General features: G+C 51.7%; 5 protein-coding genes across 5 annotated transcripts; 2 read left to right on the forward strand and 3 right to left on the reverse strand.

Annotated features, from left to right (window-relative positions):
• Positions 1-21: 21 nt before the first annotated feature.
• On the reverse strand, positions 22-789 carry fma-AT (acetyltransferase fmaC; the record flags this gene model as incomplete). Its single annotated transcript, XM_058472427.1, has 1 exon — positions 22-789. One exon carries the CDS (start codon positions 787-789, stop codon positions 22-24), a length of 768 nt encoding a protein of 255 aa, XP_058331430.1.
• Positions 790-1,781: 992 nt separating this feature from the next.
• fma-PKS (polyketide synthase fmaB) lies at positions 1,782-9,543 on the forward strand (the record flags this gene model as incomplete). The annotated part of the gene is made up of 13 exons (XM_058472428.1): positions 1,782-2,259; positions 2,310-2,427; positions 2,487-2,623; positions 2,684-2,994; positions 3,050-3,133; positions 3,182-3,305; positions 3,361-3,451; positions 3,514-4,037; positions 4,098-4,899; positions 4,959-5,190; positions 5,241-5,559; positions 5,616-8,653; positions 8,713-9,543. The coding sequence occupies 13 exons, from the start codon at positions 1,782-1,784 to the stop codon at positions 9,541-9,543; spliced, it is 7,089 nt and encodes a 2,362-aa protein (XP_058331431.1).
• Positions 9,544-14,537: 4,994 nt separating this feature from the next.
• N7468_003132 (uncharacterized protein) lies at positions 14,538-14,768 on the forward strand (the record flags this gene model as incomplete). Its single annotated transcript, XM_058472429.1, has 1 exon — positions 14,538-14,768. The coding sequence occupies one exon, from the start codon at positions 14,538-14,540 to the stop codon at positions 14,766-14,768; it is 231 nt and encodes a 76-aa protein (XP_058331432.1).
• A 228-nt stretch (positions 14,769-14,996) lies between these two features.
• Positions 14,997-15,236, reverse strand: N7468_003133 (uncharacterized protein; the record flags this gene model as incomplete). The annotated part of the gene is made up of 1 exon (XM_058472430.1): positions 14,997-15,236. One exon carries the CDS (start codon positions 15,234-15,236, stop codon positions 14,997-14,999), a length of 240 nt encoding a protein of 79 aa, XP_058331433.1.
• Positions 15,237-15,713: 477 nt separating this feature from the next.
• dspC (dual specificity phosphatase YVH1) lies at positions 15,714-17,163 on the reverse strand (the record flags this gene model as incomplete). Its single annotated transcript, XM_058472431.1, has 4 exons — positions 15,714-16,110; positions 16,177-16,533; positions 16,839-17,060; positions 17,120-17,163. The coding sequence occupies 4 exons, from the start codon at positions 17,161-17,163 to the stop codon at positions 15,714-15,716; spliced, it is 1,020 nt and encodes a 339-aa protein (XP_058331434.1).
• Between the last annotated feature and the right edge of the window lie 97 nt (positions 17,164-17,260).

A 17,260-nucleotide genomic window follows, 5' to 3' on the forward strand; every position in this document is an offset into this window, starting at 1 on the left:
CTAGTCTCGTATATGCCCAAATTACCCGGTCAGAATACCCTGCACGAACTCCACCTGCAGCTGCGACAGCGCAGGGAAGTCATCGCCACTCAATACATCCAAATGACCCTTCCCAGGCGCAATGTGCACCTTCTTAGGCTCAGGGAACGTATCAAACAGTGCCAATTGGCCCTCCGGCAGAGAGATCATATCTTTCTCCGGTACGATCATCAGCACCGGCGTGGGTGCCATGTACTTCATGATTCCGTGCGGCTGCCAGGAGATGATCTTGTAGTACGACTGAAGCGTCGTCCGGTTCTCGTAGTTCGGCGCTCCACGCGTCTTCGCATTTACCATGTAGTCGAACTCCTCCTTGTCGGCGCCAATTCCCATCCCAGCCGGGTTCTCCCCCTTTTCCGTCAGGACAGGCAGAAAGACGGGCGCGTTGCCTGCCAGCTGCGATTCACGATCCTGCATGCTCTTGGCCAGCACACGCGGGAACTTCTCCGGCGTCAGCTCAAAATCGAGCAGCGGACAGACCGAGATACACAGCTTGGCGCGTTTGTCCAGGCTCGCGGCGCAGAGCGCAATCGTGCCGGCGAAGGACATGCCCCAAAACGCAATGGCATCCGGATCAACGGTCGGCAGCGTCCTCAGGAAGCTGAGAGCATCTGAGTAGTCGGACACCTGCTTTAGAGGGTCAATCTCGTTTCGCGGCTCGCCATCGCTCTCGCCTAGGGAGCGAGGGTCGTAGATTAGCGCGGTGATGTTGGCCTTTTGGAACTGTTCCGCCACCTCGGGCACGAACATCTCCTTGACGCAATTAAACTGCGACACCGGTTAGCACCTGTGGTCGTCATCAAGAGACTTGCTCAACTCACCCCAGGTGTGATGATAATGGCCGGTCCGCGCGTTTTGGCGGGATACAGCCATCCGCGGATCGTCAGTCCGTCGAGGGTGGGAAATTCCACATTTTCATGGTAAGTCGACATGGTGATGAGTGCTTGTGTCAGACGCTGCCTGCTCTCGACCTTTTCTCTGCTGAATGCAAGTAGCAAGCGGGGGCCAATGGGTTTAATCGTCAGAGACGGAGGCTCTCTGACATTCTAGTTTATTCTTACGAGTGTTATCGGTTGCCACATCCTCCAAACTGACAGCCTGGAAGGATGAGAAATGGTAGTCTCAGAGTACGTGTGATGAGACGTGCAGCAGCTTATCATGGCAATCAAAAGCACATGCATGTTGCGGGCCCTAAAGAAGCTCACAACACGCAGGTGGGACCCACTTTGTGCAAACAGCGCATAGATAATACGAGGTCCACCCACGCAACGACCTCGGGACGCGCCGCTAGCCGTGGGGGGCAGTAACGCCATGACCGTATTTCGTCGGTTCAGTTTCATTGAATGTATTGTAATACCTGTATTTCAGATCCCGAGGTTGAACAGACCGCATTGCATATGTACAAACAGCAGGAGACAGCAAGAGCTTCAACCATAGCAAACCATTCAGTCGAATGGCAATACCACCCACCACAAGTCATGATTTGAAAATTACCCGTTGAAATATATCATTTCTCTCGCCCAAAAGGTGCAATCGCGATTGAGTGCGTCTTTTTGGCCCACCAACACGATGGGAGGCCCTATCTCCCGCTCCAAGCAAAGAGGTGGCCATGTTATCAAGTATATCGGGTGAATTCGCCTTCCGGCGTTGCGGGTAGTCGAGGTCAGTGTTCTATAAAGTGAGTACTCGGTCATTTACAGAAGAACCAGTTATTGGCCCTGCATCCATCTCTTTGACACACAATGACGATCAACGATTCTCACATGGAGCCGCAGAGGTTCCAGTTCGGAACTCCCCTGTCTTCTGCGAGCCATGCACTCCCCAACAAGTCCTTTTCACAGGAGCCCATTGCGGTGGTTGGGATGGCCTGTCGGCTGCCTGGCCACAGCAACTCCCCCAAAGAATTATGGGATTTCTTGGAGCGTGGTGGCATTGCGGCCAATGAAGCCCCAGAATCCCGTTTCAACCTCAAGGCACACCATGATGGATCCAAGAAGCCCAAGACGATGCGTTCCCCTGGCGGAATGTTCATCGAGGATATCGATCCAAAGGTCTTCGATGCTGGCTTTTTTGGTATCTCTGGTGCAGATGCACTCGCTATGGATCCTCAACAACGTCAGTTGTTGGAGGTGGTATACGAGTGCATTGAGAACTCCGGCACGCCCATGGAGAGGCTACATGGTGCCCCGATCGCCTGCTTTGTAGGATCATACGGCGTTGGTAAGTCTCCTATAGAACTGAATGAGCAAGACTGATATCGTGCTATGCAGATTATGGTGATATGCAAGCCCGGGACCCTGAGGACCGGGTCCCAGGTGTGACAATCGGAGTGGGACGCGCCATCCTCAGTAACCGAATCAGCCATTTCTTTAACTTCAAAGGCCCCAGGTAGACCCTGCCATTCTCATAATTGATCATAAAAGTGAGACAAGGCTAATTTATGATAGTATGACCATCGATACAGCCTGCTCGGGTAGTCTGGTAGGAGTCGATGTGGCTTGTCGATATCTCCACACTGGAGAGGCAAACGGGGCAGTTATTGCGGGTGCCAACCTGTATCTCAGCCCTGAGCATAATACAGACAGTGAGTCCCCATCGGCATATGCGGATCTTGGAATAATTTCTGATTTATTGTCCCGACCAGGCGGTGCTATGAAGGGAGCGTCTTCCCTTACAGGAAAGTGCCACACATTCGACGTCAAAGCGGACGGTTACATCAAAGGCGAGGCCATTAATGCCGTCTATTTAAAGCGTCTGAAGGATGCTGTTTGGGACGGAGACCCCATCCGCGCCGTGATCCGGGGAACTGCGACAAATAGTGATGGTCGCACCCCCGGAATTGCGAGTCCCAGTGCGGAAGCCCAGGCGTCGGCAATCCGCGCGGCCTATGCCAACGCAGGTATCAGCGATCTTAACCACACCGGGTATTTGGAATGCCATGGAACCGGCACGCAGGTATTAGCATCTCAGATCAGTCAAGTATTTCTTGAGGCTAATATCCCCATGATAGGCAGGAGATCCCCAAGAAGTCAGGGCACTGTCGACCGTTTTTTCACCCTCCAGGATCAACGACCAGCCTCTGATTATCGGATCGGTGAGTTTTCAGAAATTGTAAGCAAAGTCCGTTGTTGAAGATTGCCAGATCAAAAGCAACATCGGTCATTCAGAGCCAGCCGCAGGCATTTCTGGTTTGATCAAGGCAGTGCTGGCCATCGAGCACGGAGTTATTCCCGGGAACCCAACATTTGTGACTCCGAATCCTAAGAGTAAGTGATTAGTATCGTGAGTCTAATTACTTCTGTCAGGTCTAACTCCGCGCAGTCGACTTCAAGGGCCTCAACGTGCGGGCGACCCAGAACAAGATTCCCTGGCCCCAAGCCCAGTTCAGACGCGCCAGTGTCAATTCTTTCGGGTTAGACTCCTATTTAACCTCTTGAATGATATGTGAGCTGATTTTCCTGTGACAAACAATAGATATGGCGGCTCCAATGCCCATGTCATTGTCGAAGAACCCTCGTGCTTGTTACCTGACTGGTCCGGTACACATGTCTCCTCCCACCGGGCGCTCGCCGAGGACTTGTTTGGCGATGACGATGACAGCTCATCGGCTGTGGGTAGACCGTTCACGCTTGTCTTTTCTGCCAACGACGAACCGTCCCTACGTGCATACGTCAAGTCTTTGAGGAAGCATATGCTGAATCCCAGTGTGAAGATCACGTTGCCGGATCTGTCGCACACACTCTCGGAACACAGGACGCGCCATTTCCACCGCGGCTATCTGGTCGCTCAATCCACGACGTTGGATGAAGCTGCCTTGGTGATCGGTAAGCAGGCGGCGGAGGAGCCTCGGATTGGGTTTATCTTCACAGGACAGGGGGCCCAGTGGTCGCAGATGGGCAAAGCCATCGTGGAAATATTTCCTCGCGCGCGGGCAATTCTTCAACATTTGGACAGGATTCTGCAAAGTAGTGCGGTTGCTCCGTCCTGGTCCTTGTTACGTATGTCCTCCGACAAAACCTTGCTGATGTCATTGTTTCGCTAACATGTATGTAACATAGGCGAACTTACCGAGCCTCGCAACCCGGAGCAGCTTCGACTACCTGAATTCTCTCAGCCTATTGTGACGGCTCTTCAGATTGTCCTAGTCGATATTTTTCGCGAATGGGGGGTGACCCCGTCCGCTGTGGTTGGGCATTCGTCTGGGGAGATTGCGGCCGCCTATACCGCGGGCCTCGTGTCAAGAGAGAACGCTATCAGAGCGGCTTTCTACCGAGGCCAGGCCGCGACTATGCAAGGAGCTGAGTCCCAAGTTCCAGTTGGTATGATGGCCGTCGGTGTTGGCGCCGAAGTGGTGGCTCCCTATCTCGAAGGTGTTGAGGATGCCGTGCAGATTGCCTGCTACAACGGCCCTAGCAGTGTGACCCTGTCCGGCACGACAGAGGGCCTGAAAATTGTGCAGACTCGCCTGGGAGAAGACAATGTTTTTTCGCGCATGCTGCAGGTCAACCTTGCCTACCACTCAACCTTCATGGATGGGATCAGCCAGGGTTATAGCAGCTTGATGGCCCAGGACTTTGTCCATAATTCATTTAGACGCGACGATGTAAGAATGTTCTCGTCTGTGGTTGGCAAGGAAATGACCGACGCTGCCGATGCTGCATACTGGAGGAGTAACATGGTGCGCCCAGTTCGCTTCGACACGGCTGTGGAGCAAATGATCACCGCAGAATCCGGGCCAAATTTCCTGATCGAAATCGGACCTAGCGGTGCATTAGCTGGCCCTGTCTCTCAGACCTTGAAGAAGCTCTCGTCAGCCGCCCAATACTGCACCGCCATGTCCCGCGGTGCTGCGGCGATCCGGTCCATGTTTGATGTGGCCGGGCGTCTTTTCAATAGTGGGGAACAATCGACTTGGCCAGTGTGAACCATGTGGAAGGGATGAAACCCCAGATTATCATCGATCTCCCGAACTATGCATGGAATCACTCGACAGAATACTGGTATGAAAGCGAGGCGAGCAAGGACTGGAGAAATAGACTTTTCACCCACCATGACCTCCTAGGAAGCAAGATTCTGGGAAGCCCATGGCATTCGCCCTCGTTCTCGAAGTTACTGAAGGTGGAGGACCTGCCATGGCTGACCGACCACAAGGTGAGTACAACCCAACGATCGGGGTACTTTGTCTGACTTTCTGAATACAGATGGGACCTGATACTGTGTTCCCAGCCGCCGGATTTATGGCCATGGCGATGGAGGCAATCTTCCAGCGTTCTGAAGCATTGACTATCCTCGAGGACGCGACGAAGATCGAGAAGCCACGATACCGACTTCGAAATGTCGCGTTCAATAAGGCACTTGTCCTGAACGATAGCGGTGAGCCGACCAAGGTCAACCTGAGCTTGAGCGCTCACCCTGGCTTCAAGGAGAGCTGGCACGAATTCAGGGTCTCATCACTAGCGGGTTCGACCTGGACGGAGCATTGTCGCGGGTTGGTTCGAATTGAAGAGGATGTACAACAAGGTATGAGATGGAAGGCCCTTCTGTATTCCCTGTGGTTGCTAATGTTTTGTTCTCAGTCGCATCGGCCGACGCAATTCGGCCACTCGTGTACCCTGTTGACGGCCAGGTGTGGTACAAGGCAATGTCTGATGCAGGATACAACTTCGGCGCCAGCTTCCAAAAGCAGCTTCAGGTCGAGGTCATATCCGGAAAACGTTCCAGCCGATCTTTGGTGTCTCTCGAGGCACCAGACTCGGCCTATCAGCAGTCAGTATATCCCATGCACCCAGCGTGTATTGATGGATGTCTCCAAACCTGTGCTCCGTCCCTCTGGAAGGGTAACCGCAATGATGTGAACGCAGTCCTGGTACCTGCCATCATTGACGATCTTACAATCACCTCGAGCCGAGCGGCGAGCGGTGTGTCATGCTCTACTGCCAAGTTTGTGGGCCTTGGTCGCCCAGAAGAGACCAAGAACTATATGTCTGATGCCACTGTCTATGATCCAAAGACAGGAAATCTGCTGTTCCGCTTAGCAGGCCTTCGTTATCACAAGATCGATACTGGCTCGAGTCCTTATGATGCGCATACATACAGCTCTCTCGTCTGGAAGCCGGATATCACACTCTTGTCATCGGATCAATTGGCAAAATTATCTTCCAGCGAAGAAGATATCCATGATCCCGCTTTGCGAGTTGTAAGCGAAGTTCTCACTCTGGCGGCTCATAAGAAGCCCAATTTGCGGGTCATGGAGTTGAACATGGTTGCCGGTCAGAATGACAGTTTGTGGCTAGAGACGGTTGCACGCCATGAAATGATTCGCAAATCTTATCGTCATTTCGCTTACTATCTGGATGACCCCAGTGGGCTTGTCGAAGCTGGAGCAAAGTATGCGGAATCAGACACCACAGAGATTGCCCTGCTCGATCTCACCCACTTGGTTATGGAGGAGCAGTTTGACTTGGTGATCGTTCGCCTGTCTCCGTCCGCTGAGAATGTACAAGGCCTGTCTCAAAAGGTACGCGCGATTGTCAAGGACTCAGGACAGGTCCTCTTTCTCCGCCAGAAACTCGCACCCGCAAATCCCGATCTTGTTGTCAATGGCGAAGCGCGTGACTTTGACCTCGGTTTCAGTTTCGCCGACACTCGGCATCTGGCATTCGGTGAAAGTAGCGCCTTTGGCAGCATGTATCTGAGTAGTGTTCGAGACGTCCCCAACAACAGTCGCGATGTCGCGTTGTTCCATTTCACGAAGCCCAGCCCAGCTGCTCTGAAGGCTATCACGGCTCTCCAAAGTCGTGGGTGGTCGTTTCAGGCTTTCGAATCGAGTCCAGAGCCAGATTCCATCGCAGCGAGTCGGGTTTTAGTGTTAGATGAACTGGACACATCTCTCTTTCCCAACCTCAACTCGGACCATTGGGACTCGCTCAAGAAACTGCTTTCCAGTGACAAACGCGTTTTGTGGGTAACGAAAGGGTCCCAGTTAGCCATTGCAGACCCGGAAAAGGCAATGATTCACGGCCTGGGACGAACAGTGCGCTCTGAAGACCCCACTATCAGCCTGACAACATTGGATGTGTCCAGTTCGTCTACCGATGTCATTATTGACTCCATCGATGCGGTCCTGCAACAACTGGCGGGAGATGCACCGATCCACAACGTCGAGAGTGAGTTCGCCGAACTAGACGGTATCATTCACGTTGGGCGCATCCTGCCAGATGCTCTTGTGAACAACGCGGAGAACGAGGACAAAAATGGGAGGGCTCTAGTAACACACTCATTGCACGACTGCACTACCATGGTTCGCCTTCAGTGCGAGCGAACTGGCACGATCGACTCGCTGGTCTATACCGAGGTTGCACCTGTCGAGCTGCCTCTTAGGGACAACTGTGTAGAGGTCGAGCTTGAGGCTGCCGGACTAAACTTCAAGGATGTCGCCATCACCATGGGAATCATTCCTGAAAACGAACATTTGCTTGGGCTTGAGGGTGCTGGCACCGTTCGTCGTGTTGGAAAGTCCGTGGACACGTACAAGATCGGCCAGCGCGTGCTGGTCTTCGAGCGAGGCACTTTTGGCAACCGCATCCACGCCACCACCGAGCGAGTTCACGCCATTCCGGATTCGATGACCTACGAGGAGGCTTCAACGCTAGCTAGCGTGTATCTGACTGCTCTATACAGCCTCTATGATTTAGCCAACCTTCAGTCGGGCCATCGAGTTCTTATCCACTCCGCAACAGGTGGGCTAGGGATGGCGTCGATCCAAATCTGCCAACATATCGGCGCAGAGGTCTTTGCCTCGGTCGGAAATCAAGAGAAGCGGGACTTTCTGACGGAAAAGTTCAACATTCCTGCGGATCATATCTTTAGCTCGCGCGACATCTCTTTCGCTTCAGAGCTAATGCGGGTGACCGATGGATATGGTGTGGATGTGATTCTTAACTCGTTGACCGGGGATCTACTCGACGAGTCTTGGAGATGCATTGCTAATGGCGGAACGATGGTCGAGCTGGGCAAGAGGGACATGCTCGACCGTAACACCCTCAGCATGGAGCCCTTTGGCCGCAATGCATCGTATCGGTGCTTTGACATGTCACACAAGCATGTTTCAGACACACTGATCGGTCGACTCCTAAAGCAGCTGTTTGAGCTTCTGGATGCAGGTCACGTCAAGCCGATCGCTCCTATTACCGTATTTCCCTTTGAGGATATCCCTTCCGCCTTCCGGTACATGCGGTCGGCGAACCATATCGGAAAGATCGTTATCTCGAATACCGACAAAGAAAACAAAGTCATTGAGGTTCCAGTGCGTCCCAGTCCAAAGTCGGTGGTGCTTCGTGACGACGTATCCTACTTGATTGTTGGTGGCTTGAAGGGACTTTGCGGAAGTCTCGCGATTTCACTCGCCCGTGCTGGGGCGAAGAATCTCACCATCATGTCTCGCAGTGGCTATGCAGATGATGCATCCCAACGGATCATCCAGAACCTCCAAGCCTTGGGTTGCGTTCTCGCCTTAGTCAAAGGCGACGTCTCCGTCGAGAGAGACGTCCGACGTGCAGTGAAGGATTCAAAAGCGCCCGTAGCAGGCGTCATTCAGGGAGCCATGGTCCTTCGCGTAAATAAAAGCCTCTTCTATATTATATGTGGACCCTTCGCTAATCCATCGCTCTACAGGATAAGGTCTTCACCTCCATGACTATCGAGGAGTACCATCAAGCCGTCACCTGCAAGGTCCAGGGCACGTGGAATCTACATAATGTTCTCCAGGAAGAGCATCTCCAGGTGGACTTCTTCACCATGCTCTCCAGTGTCTCCGGGGTGGTGGGTCAGAAGGGCCAAGCCAATTACGCAGCGGCCAACGCGTTCTTGGATGCTTTTGCCACCTACCGACAACGACTTGGGCTTGCGGCCAACTCAGTTGACTTAGGTGCCATCCAGGATGTCGGATATATGAGCCAGCACGCCGACCTCCTGGCTGCATTGGAATCAGCAGCTTGGACCCCGATCAACGAGGCGTTGTTCCTCAAGATCGTGAAATTCTCACTGCGTCAGCAGCTGGATACGATCAACCCAGACAGCGCCGCGCAGCTCATCACGAGCATTGCGGTTCCCCAGAGTGAATCCTCACCATTGCTGCGGGACGCACGATTCAGCACCCTTTGCTTCCGTGACGGGACTAATCAAGGCGCAGGCGATGCGGCCCAGGACGGATCAAAGGAGATCAAGGCGCTTACGCTGTTGGTAAAGAACCAAGCGGAATTGGGCGTAGTGCAGCAGGCGGTGATTGACGTTGCAACGCGTCAATTCACATCGATGTTGCGTTTGAGTCAGCCGATGGAGGCAGCTAAATCACTGGACAGCTACGGACTGGACTCATTGGCGGCGGTGGAGTTCCGGAATTGGTTGCGATTGGAGCTGAAGGTTGAAGTGACGACCCTAGAGATCACCAGTGCGGCATCCCTGATGGCGCTGTGTGAGAGAATCGCGTCGCGGTTGCTGGGATAAATACAGGATGAATCGGAAGTAGGAGGCAATTTCCAGCTGACTAGAATTCATGGGATTAGTTTGCAATAAAGCCCCCCCCCCCCCCAAAAAAAAAAAAGCCAACGTACTCTTAGGCGGCGCGCTTGTCGGTATTACTGTTCGAAGGACTATAGAACGAACAGCCTGTGGTGACCGGATTACTAGATGATCCGAATAAAAAATAGTCCCTCACCGCTCTCACCGTTCGGGCCCTAGTGTGACGGCAAGGGCGGGAAAGCACTTTTTCTGCCGGCAATTTCTCCGTCTACGGAGCAGCCAGGTTCAGGTTCGAAGGGCGGTGGAGCCGTCATCATTTGATCACTATTATCCCCAAGAAGGGGGCTACACTTAGCTTTTAGAGAACATACCTTTTTAGGAATTTCCAGTCTTAGTCTCGTTTTCAAATCTCACGGCCCTTGTTCGTACAGCTTGGGTTCGTATATGCTACACTAGCTCAATGAAACTTTTCTACTCTTCCAGGCCAAATTGATACTATTCACAGCGCTAATCCCAGTCTACCTATGCAATAAAGTGGCTCTCCATCCTCTCCAGTCTCCCAACTAGGCTCTGCCTCCCGTTTTTTATTTTTTTGCTCCTTCTTTGGTCCTGGCAAAGCATTTCGTTGCGCTGCTGTTTGCCATTCCGCGCCCACTTCCGCTTCTTTTGCTCTGCATCTGCGATATCCTGCGATCGTATAAGGGCATTAGCATCCCTAACAGAGAGATGCCCACCCGTACGAATATGGCGCTTAGTTTTAGGCGCCTGTGCCCGCAATTTGTAAGGATCCGTGTGATGTCTGCACTGGTCTGGGCAGCCAATTCCGCCTGGGTAAGACTACCTTGGAAAACGAAGTCAAGCTTCTGCGAAATGTTGGCTGCATTGGCACTAGCAGTTGAGGAGGCCTCTGCTAGTGTTGCAAAGCTCTTCTGGACCTCAGAAATATTGTGTCGTAGCTTTGTCAGCGTCGTCGGTGGTGAATTGATAGTAGAACTTGATGCTGGCGGTGTTTCAAGCCTAGAGCCTAGGTCTGGTATAGCGTCTTAATTCCAATCTGGTAACTTATATTCCCTCCATTGGTCGTATACCACTAGATGTATACCACTAGATCTGGCCCATCATCACCACGGAGGGGTTCACAAATGACTTCAGGATTGAACGGCCAAAGCCCACATTGATTAAATGAGTGCCGTACGGTTGTATCTTTAAAGGTCTGTAGGCGGATCTCGTGGAGTCGGCGTAAAGATTCTGCCTTCTCTTCAGTAGAGCCACCCCGCTGCACTACCCTATTATTGTACTGGCGGTAATAATGTTTGTATGCCTGGAACGGGTGCCCATCCAGAGGTTGTAGGAGATGTGTAAACTTTGGAGGTGTTGCCAAGGAAAGTTTCTGTGATTTTGGCTGTAGTTGATGAATTCAAAGCCGATATGTGATGGGTGATTGTCCATAAAGAGAAGTCGGTAATCCCCACGCTTTGGAAGGCGGTCTTTGTATGCTCTTCGGAATATTGGAGCCATTGATATGCGCGCACCTAGTAACGATAGATGCTTTTCTAACTAATATAGTTATATGCTTTATAAGCACTTACCTCATTGTTCCAGCCGGTAGGCGACGTGGAAGTGACATAGTTGTCTGGCAAATCAGGCTGCTGGCGATACCAATTCTCTACATAGTATGAGCCCTGGAATAGGATGAATGGTGCCATCGCCCACCCATCTGCAGCGATATATTCGACCCCAGTCACTGTTTAACCGATTTTGCCGGTTGGAATAGACTTTGTACTGCATTTGTGCTTGGTAACCATCCGCTGGGGTTTTCCCTGGCCAAGTTGGAAGCCGGATTCATCGAAATTGTAGATATTCTTTGGCCCGACTTTATTGGTCTTCAACGCCACTTCTAAGCGATAAAACCACTCGATTATAGTCGTTGATCTCTCTGAGTCTATTCTCTCTGCCTCCTATGGTTTTTGTATGATATGACTATAGTCGTTGGGGAGGCGTTTGATAAGGTTGTAGACCCAGTTTTTGCCAACGCGTCGCGTAGAACCACCGCGCGCCAAAATTTCATTTGCACAGCTCTCAATATCCTGTGGAGTTGACGGGGCCATTGCATCATCAAGAATACCTATCCAGGCTATTAATATCTGCTCTTAGGCATTATCTAGAGCTTTTTTTTCGCCAGGACGCGCCGAGCAAGAATTGCGGCCGTGGACGCGTCGTAGAAGTCGCTGGTAACTCACCCCAAATTCTGCGCCAATGGCTTGATTTTGGGCTTTTTACGATTGTGGTAGGCTTGGAGCGCTTCCTGGATACAATTCTCAGGGCGCCGTTTCTGGCGGCCCGCTCACCGTGTCCTCGTATACTACTGGCTTCCATGGTGCGATGGTATTCTCCGTTGGCAGTATGTTTGCACATCTTTTTCCTAACGAAGCCCTTGAACGCCTCAGGGCACGCCTGATATTCCAACGCCGCCGGAGAGTTAAACAAGCCTAAAATCCGTGCCAACACATGCATTCGAGCTTCTAATTCTTTTAAGCTGCAAAAGCAAAAGTAAAAGATCGACATTCAGCCACCCCCGCCGCTCTGCAGTGCTTTCTAAACATAGCAGAAGGACAGCGCAATCGTGCCCTGCCAGCGTGCGTCAACCTTGTCAAACGGACTCTGTGTTCCTAATTGAAAGGTCTTCGGTAAAGATAAAACTGGTTTCCCACGTACTTGCCAGACAGGGACCACCCATACGAGAAAGGACCCCATTTGTTGATCGCGCAACGCCCTACATAATGAAGGCCTTGCAGGACCTTGCAGGTCAGATTACATGCATTTACAGACGTATAGAACGAAAAACTAATCGCAGCAACCCTGAGATATCCAGCGTCGCACTCATATATCTTAGCCGCCCTACAGCCTGTTTCAGTCATCCCACGTCACCCCCTCTATTGAAGAGTTTGATGTATCTCGATGCAAGGCCACCCATATCCACGCACCTAATAGGGCTAGCGAAGTAGTAGATGCGTCCTTTGGAAAGCCTAGAGCCCAAGATTCTCGAAATTCCTTCCTAAACAATCAACTACTCTGGAGGCGGGAAGTCCGTCGCCGGGAAGGGTATGTATATGCACGAATGCATGGGCGGAGTACTCTACTCAAGGCGTGGATAAGCACTAGAGCGCGTTTCCCCTTGAGGCGAAGCCCTGAGCAGAATCTCTCCCCTCTTTCCCAAGTACTCCTCGTGCGTCAGCCCTAGGAGGCTATCGGGCTCGGGCCTGCTCTCGCATTGGGCTCGGCCTTACAGGGTCGTTTGAGGTTGGATCTGCCATCGTACGTGTCAATTTTGAGTTTGAAGGATGCCTTGTGATGGTGTCATGGTCGAGGTGCTGCGGCCCCTTAGGCTACATGGGGGGCCTGATCGTCTGAGCCGATGTCAGAAGAGTACTACTTTCGATAACTATTGGTCTTTTCTACACAAGATCTGCCTCGAGGTGTTTGTGCTGCCCTGGGCAGTAGGTTCACACTGAGCTTTATTATGTATTAGCTATTTTGGGAAATGCAGTCACCAAATTCGCACTCAGGCCCGTTGCATGACTGCGCAATGTTTAACATCTGGCTTTCTGCACGGCATGATCCGAGCTTTAGCACATGGCTAATCCAAAAACCGAGTAGTTTAGCCGACGTAGTTTTGTCTGCGGCCTGAAGAGTGCTAAGTTGCATAGCAATGCCTCATTCCTGGTTTTGGAAAATGTACGTAGATGCCTAGGTAATAGCCTAGCCAGAGCGGTTATACTCACCCAAGATCTTCGGAATGGGGATGAACACGACACTAATTTAGCGCAAGTTACTATTATCAACATCAAATGATCCAGAGGGGCGGCAAGTCGAGACATTTGTTCTGTATGGCGATTTTTGAACCGATGGGCCAATAGCTTTAGCAAAGAAAATAGCAGGCCAAGTACCTAGGCTGTCTTGGCAATAAACCCATCTACTACATAGGCGTCGAAGTATTAAGCCACTCAAGCCACTCAAGCCACTCAAATTTTACAAGCAAGAGCGAGCGAATACAGAAATACGCGATTAATGAGCAGCAAGTAATTGCGTGGTTCTAGCAATCACCTCCACTGCGGTCCGACGTGCCTTGGGCCCGTCTTAATATGCCCATGTTCACGGGTACACGAGGTACCTAGGACTCCCCAAGCCCTGAACTCGAAACAGTAGTCACAGCTACCCCATTCACAAAGTGATCAGCAGGATCAAAAAAGTCAAAAAAGCATGAAGTTTATCCAATTCGCAGCAAACCAGCAGCGAGCTATGTTTTCGCGCCCCTCTCTCTCTTCTTTTCTCGTGCGCAGCCTCGAGCCAGGTTCCACCGAAAGCTGAGAGCTCATGTGCAAGGCAATGGCACGGCCCCACCCCCACCAGGCTATAGGGCCCTGCTGCTAGGGCGATCCTCACTGGGCACTTTTATCGGGGAGCTTGCAGCCAAGAGAAGAGCTACCCTGAAGCAAGTAAGTCGAATACAACGAGCACCTTTCTTGTACGATTTAGACAGGCCATCGACCTCCCATTTTTTTTTTGGCTTTTGATATGGTAGATTTCATGCATATACGGAGGGCTAAAGAACAATGCAGCCCCAGAATCCCCTTTTTTGATTTAACAGGCGTCACGAAATAGCGTCCCGGACGGTACCAAAACGCGTAATACGCTTACCCGGATTCACAGGGCAAGGAAGCCAATCGGGAACGCTAGGATGGTGACCCGCTTTGCACAGCCTCCCTCTTCTCCTCCAACCTTGGAATAGCACACGTCCTGAACGGGGAAGAACTCTCGACACTAATCCTATTCAGCATTATTGGCGCCTGCTTTGGCTGATCCTTCAGGAGTTGAAACACCGCTGCTTTGGCACTCCCGGCCCCTTGACAGCGCGCGCGCCTGGGGTTGGAGGGGGCCATACCACACAACCAACCTCGCGTGGAGAACCTGAGAGGACCATGGAATCTAAGTTAGGGTGGAGCACCCCTGTGAGCCAACTACGAGAGGCCAGTGACATGCTCAAAACAGAAAAAGAAAAGAAAGGGAAAAAACAGATCACTGCCAGAGAGAAAGCTGCCGGACCTCCCGGTTGGCGCGCGACTAAGTTGATCGGAGAGGCAAAGAGACCACTGGAGGCCCTGGCAGCCACGCGTCTGGCGACGGTCGCCGTCATGCAGCCCTGGAACTAGCTCACCCGGGCCTTAGGGAGTGGATTCCCAACTAGGCCGGATTGGCCGTTACACGTCGCCGACTCATGGGGTGACTTCGCAGCCATTTTGCAGGGCTCCAACAGCAGGTATTTTGCATCGGGACTCTGTGGAGCAAACTGTGCTTGATCGAAGATCCCAGCTAAATTACGTGTCTACGTCGGCTGTGCTTGGTGTAAGGCTGGTTCTAGAGCTGCATGTGACCATCCCCTACCATGAATTTTGCAAGGGGCTGGCTGGCGAATTGAGTAATATCTCCGCTATCACATCAAAGTATTGGATCACGACGATGGTTCGTTGCGCGGACGAAGCAGAGCCGCTAGTGCGGTCTTTAGGCTTCCGCCGGCGTCTCTCTAGCTGCCCAATCGTAGTGAACAACGCCAGGTCGGAGACGTAAGGCGGCTCATCGAACATTCCTTTCGACCATAATCCCTGAAAATTTCCGAGCATATCCGGGCGGAGCTGAAGCGGGGATGAGGCCTCGCGGAGCTCCTCGCTGGTCGCCGTATATCGATAGATTCAACTCTCCACATATGTAGGCACCAGGATGGCTTTATTTTGAGAAACCTTGAACTACTGAAAGTTGAAGGAGTGGCTTGCCTCCACATGAGGAAAGTAGTGCTTTGTAATGGGACTATTAACAATTGAGAAGCCTATACGGAGTATGTGCTAGTGATCCACTAATGCCTTGCGCATGACTTGATAGGTAGGTCTCAGTTGAAGTTTCCTATTCTGTCAAGGTAACTATTCAAGTCTAGCTAGAGGCTAGGCTATGCCGATCTTGTGAGAGTCATGGGGGAGATATTTATAGAAGGCAATACTACTGGCCAAGCACATAATCTTACAACAGGAAGGCTGCTCGGATATCACAAATTTTCGTGGCTCGTAATAATCTATGTACATACAAGGACATTCCTGTGAACGTCTTTAAAGGTTACCTCGACCATTATTCGAACCCTCCGCAGGCCGCATCCCTGGAGGCATACGGATGCCCACTGATGTTGGAGGCAGGTTACTGGATCTCTTTTTCGTAATATCCACTTTGGCCTTAGCAAGACCGAGAGCAGGCACCACCCAGTGGTTACAGTTGCACTGCAGGCCTTGCCAGGCGAATTTCCCTACGTTAGCCCCGCATGAAGGATTAGGGCAAATAAGGCGGCCTGACAAAGGCGCATCGCCCTCGCCCTGTGGAAACAAACTTGATGTCATCCACCTCATAGGATGTAGGAAGATGTGGGCGCATTCAGTGTATACCTTGGCCTTGGCATTCTCATGCTTCTCTTTCTCGTGAGAGATGATGGATGGCGTTTTTGCTAGTTCTCGCCTAGAGTAGAACGAAAAGTTAGCCCTTCACATTATTAGACCCTTGAAAAGGGAAACGGGGACGAACCGGCATTTGCGGCACTTGATCTCCACTGAGCTGCCGTCACTGTCACTGATCTGGGCCGGAGTGGACGTTTCGTCCTCGAAGCGCACCGAACTTAACTCCGGCGCACGGCCACATGCCACACTGTCTTCAACGTCGCGGCGGTAAAGCCATCGCTGGTAAAGGGGATGGTCATCAACCTCGTCTGGGCAGCCCATTTCATAATAGAGTTCTAGCTGACTCATGAAGCCATCATTCGGCTCGCAGAGCGGACGGCCCTCTCGAATCAGAGCCAGCGCAGCTTGCGGTGTGAGGTTTCTGCGTTGTTGATGGAGTAGATAGGCAATGCAGATGGTTGCGGACCGCGACTTGCCCATCGCACTGGATCATGTCAGTAACAGTACGGCGAGTGCTGAGGGCCCCCGCCCCCGATTCGGCCAGCTGCGCGGAGGGAAAAAAAAATTCCAAGAATTCCAAAATTGAAAAGATTCAAATAATAAAGGTGCTGTAAATATCAACCGAGCGACTAGTTTCCCGCCACATGCTGATCATAATGGGGCATACAGTGGAGTTGGTTGCAGATGTGGACATGACCCGCGGGCAAGGGCAAGAAGGGGGAATAATCAGAGAGCTTCGTAAAAAAGGATCCTCGGGAACTGGTGCAGGACAGAAGCAAGATGACGTACCAATGTACAAGGACACTTCCACCGGCATCTAGGCCAGACTGGATGAACCTGATGGCGGATGGAAAGTGCTCCAAGATGTTCTCATAATCCACGTCATCCACCTCGACCAAATGACTTTCATAAGATTTTAGAAGTTCCTGATTGCCACCAAACCTCAAGGCAGAAACAATATGGGTGATATTAGCCCTTTTGAGTGCTTGCTTATTTGAGAGTGCGAATATTCTAGATATCGGAAGCTTGTTAGCATGCCAACGCTATCGAGAGTCCCACTTGAGACTGACCCGCCAACGTAGATGTTATGACCTGGAATTTGATTCATAGCCATGGTTGCGGTAATTCCAGGGTGTCTGTTGACGGAAGACAGCCGCTCTGGGGAGCTTACGGCCAATTTGAAGGCCTCTCTCTGGGGGTATACAAAAGAC

The sequence above is a fragment of the Penicillium chermesinum genome (assembly GCF_028974085.1).
Source record: "Penicillium chermesinum strain IBT 19713 chromosome Unknown utg000003l:1.0-5111272.0:1.0-5115320.0, whole genome shotgun sequence".
Taxonomy (NCBI): domain Eukaryota; kingdom Fungi; phylum Ascomycota; class Eurotiomycetes; order Eurotiales; family Aspergillaceae; genus Penicillium; species Penicillium chermesinum.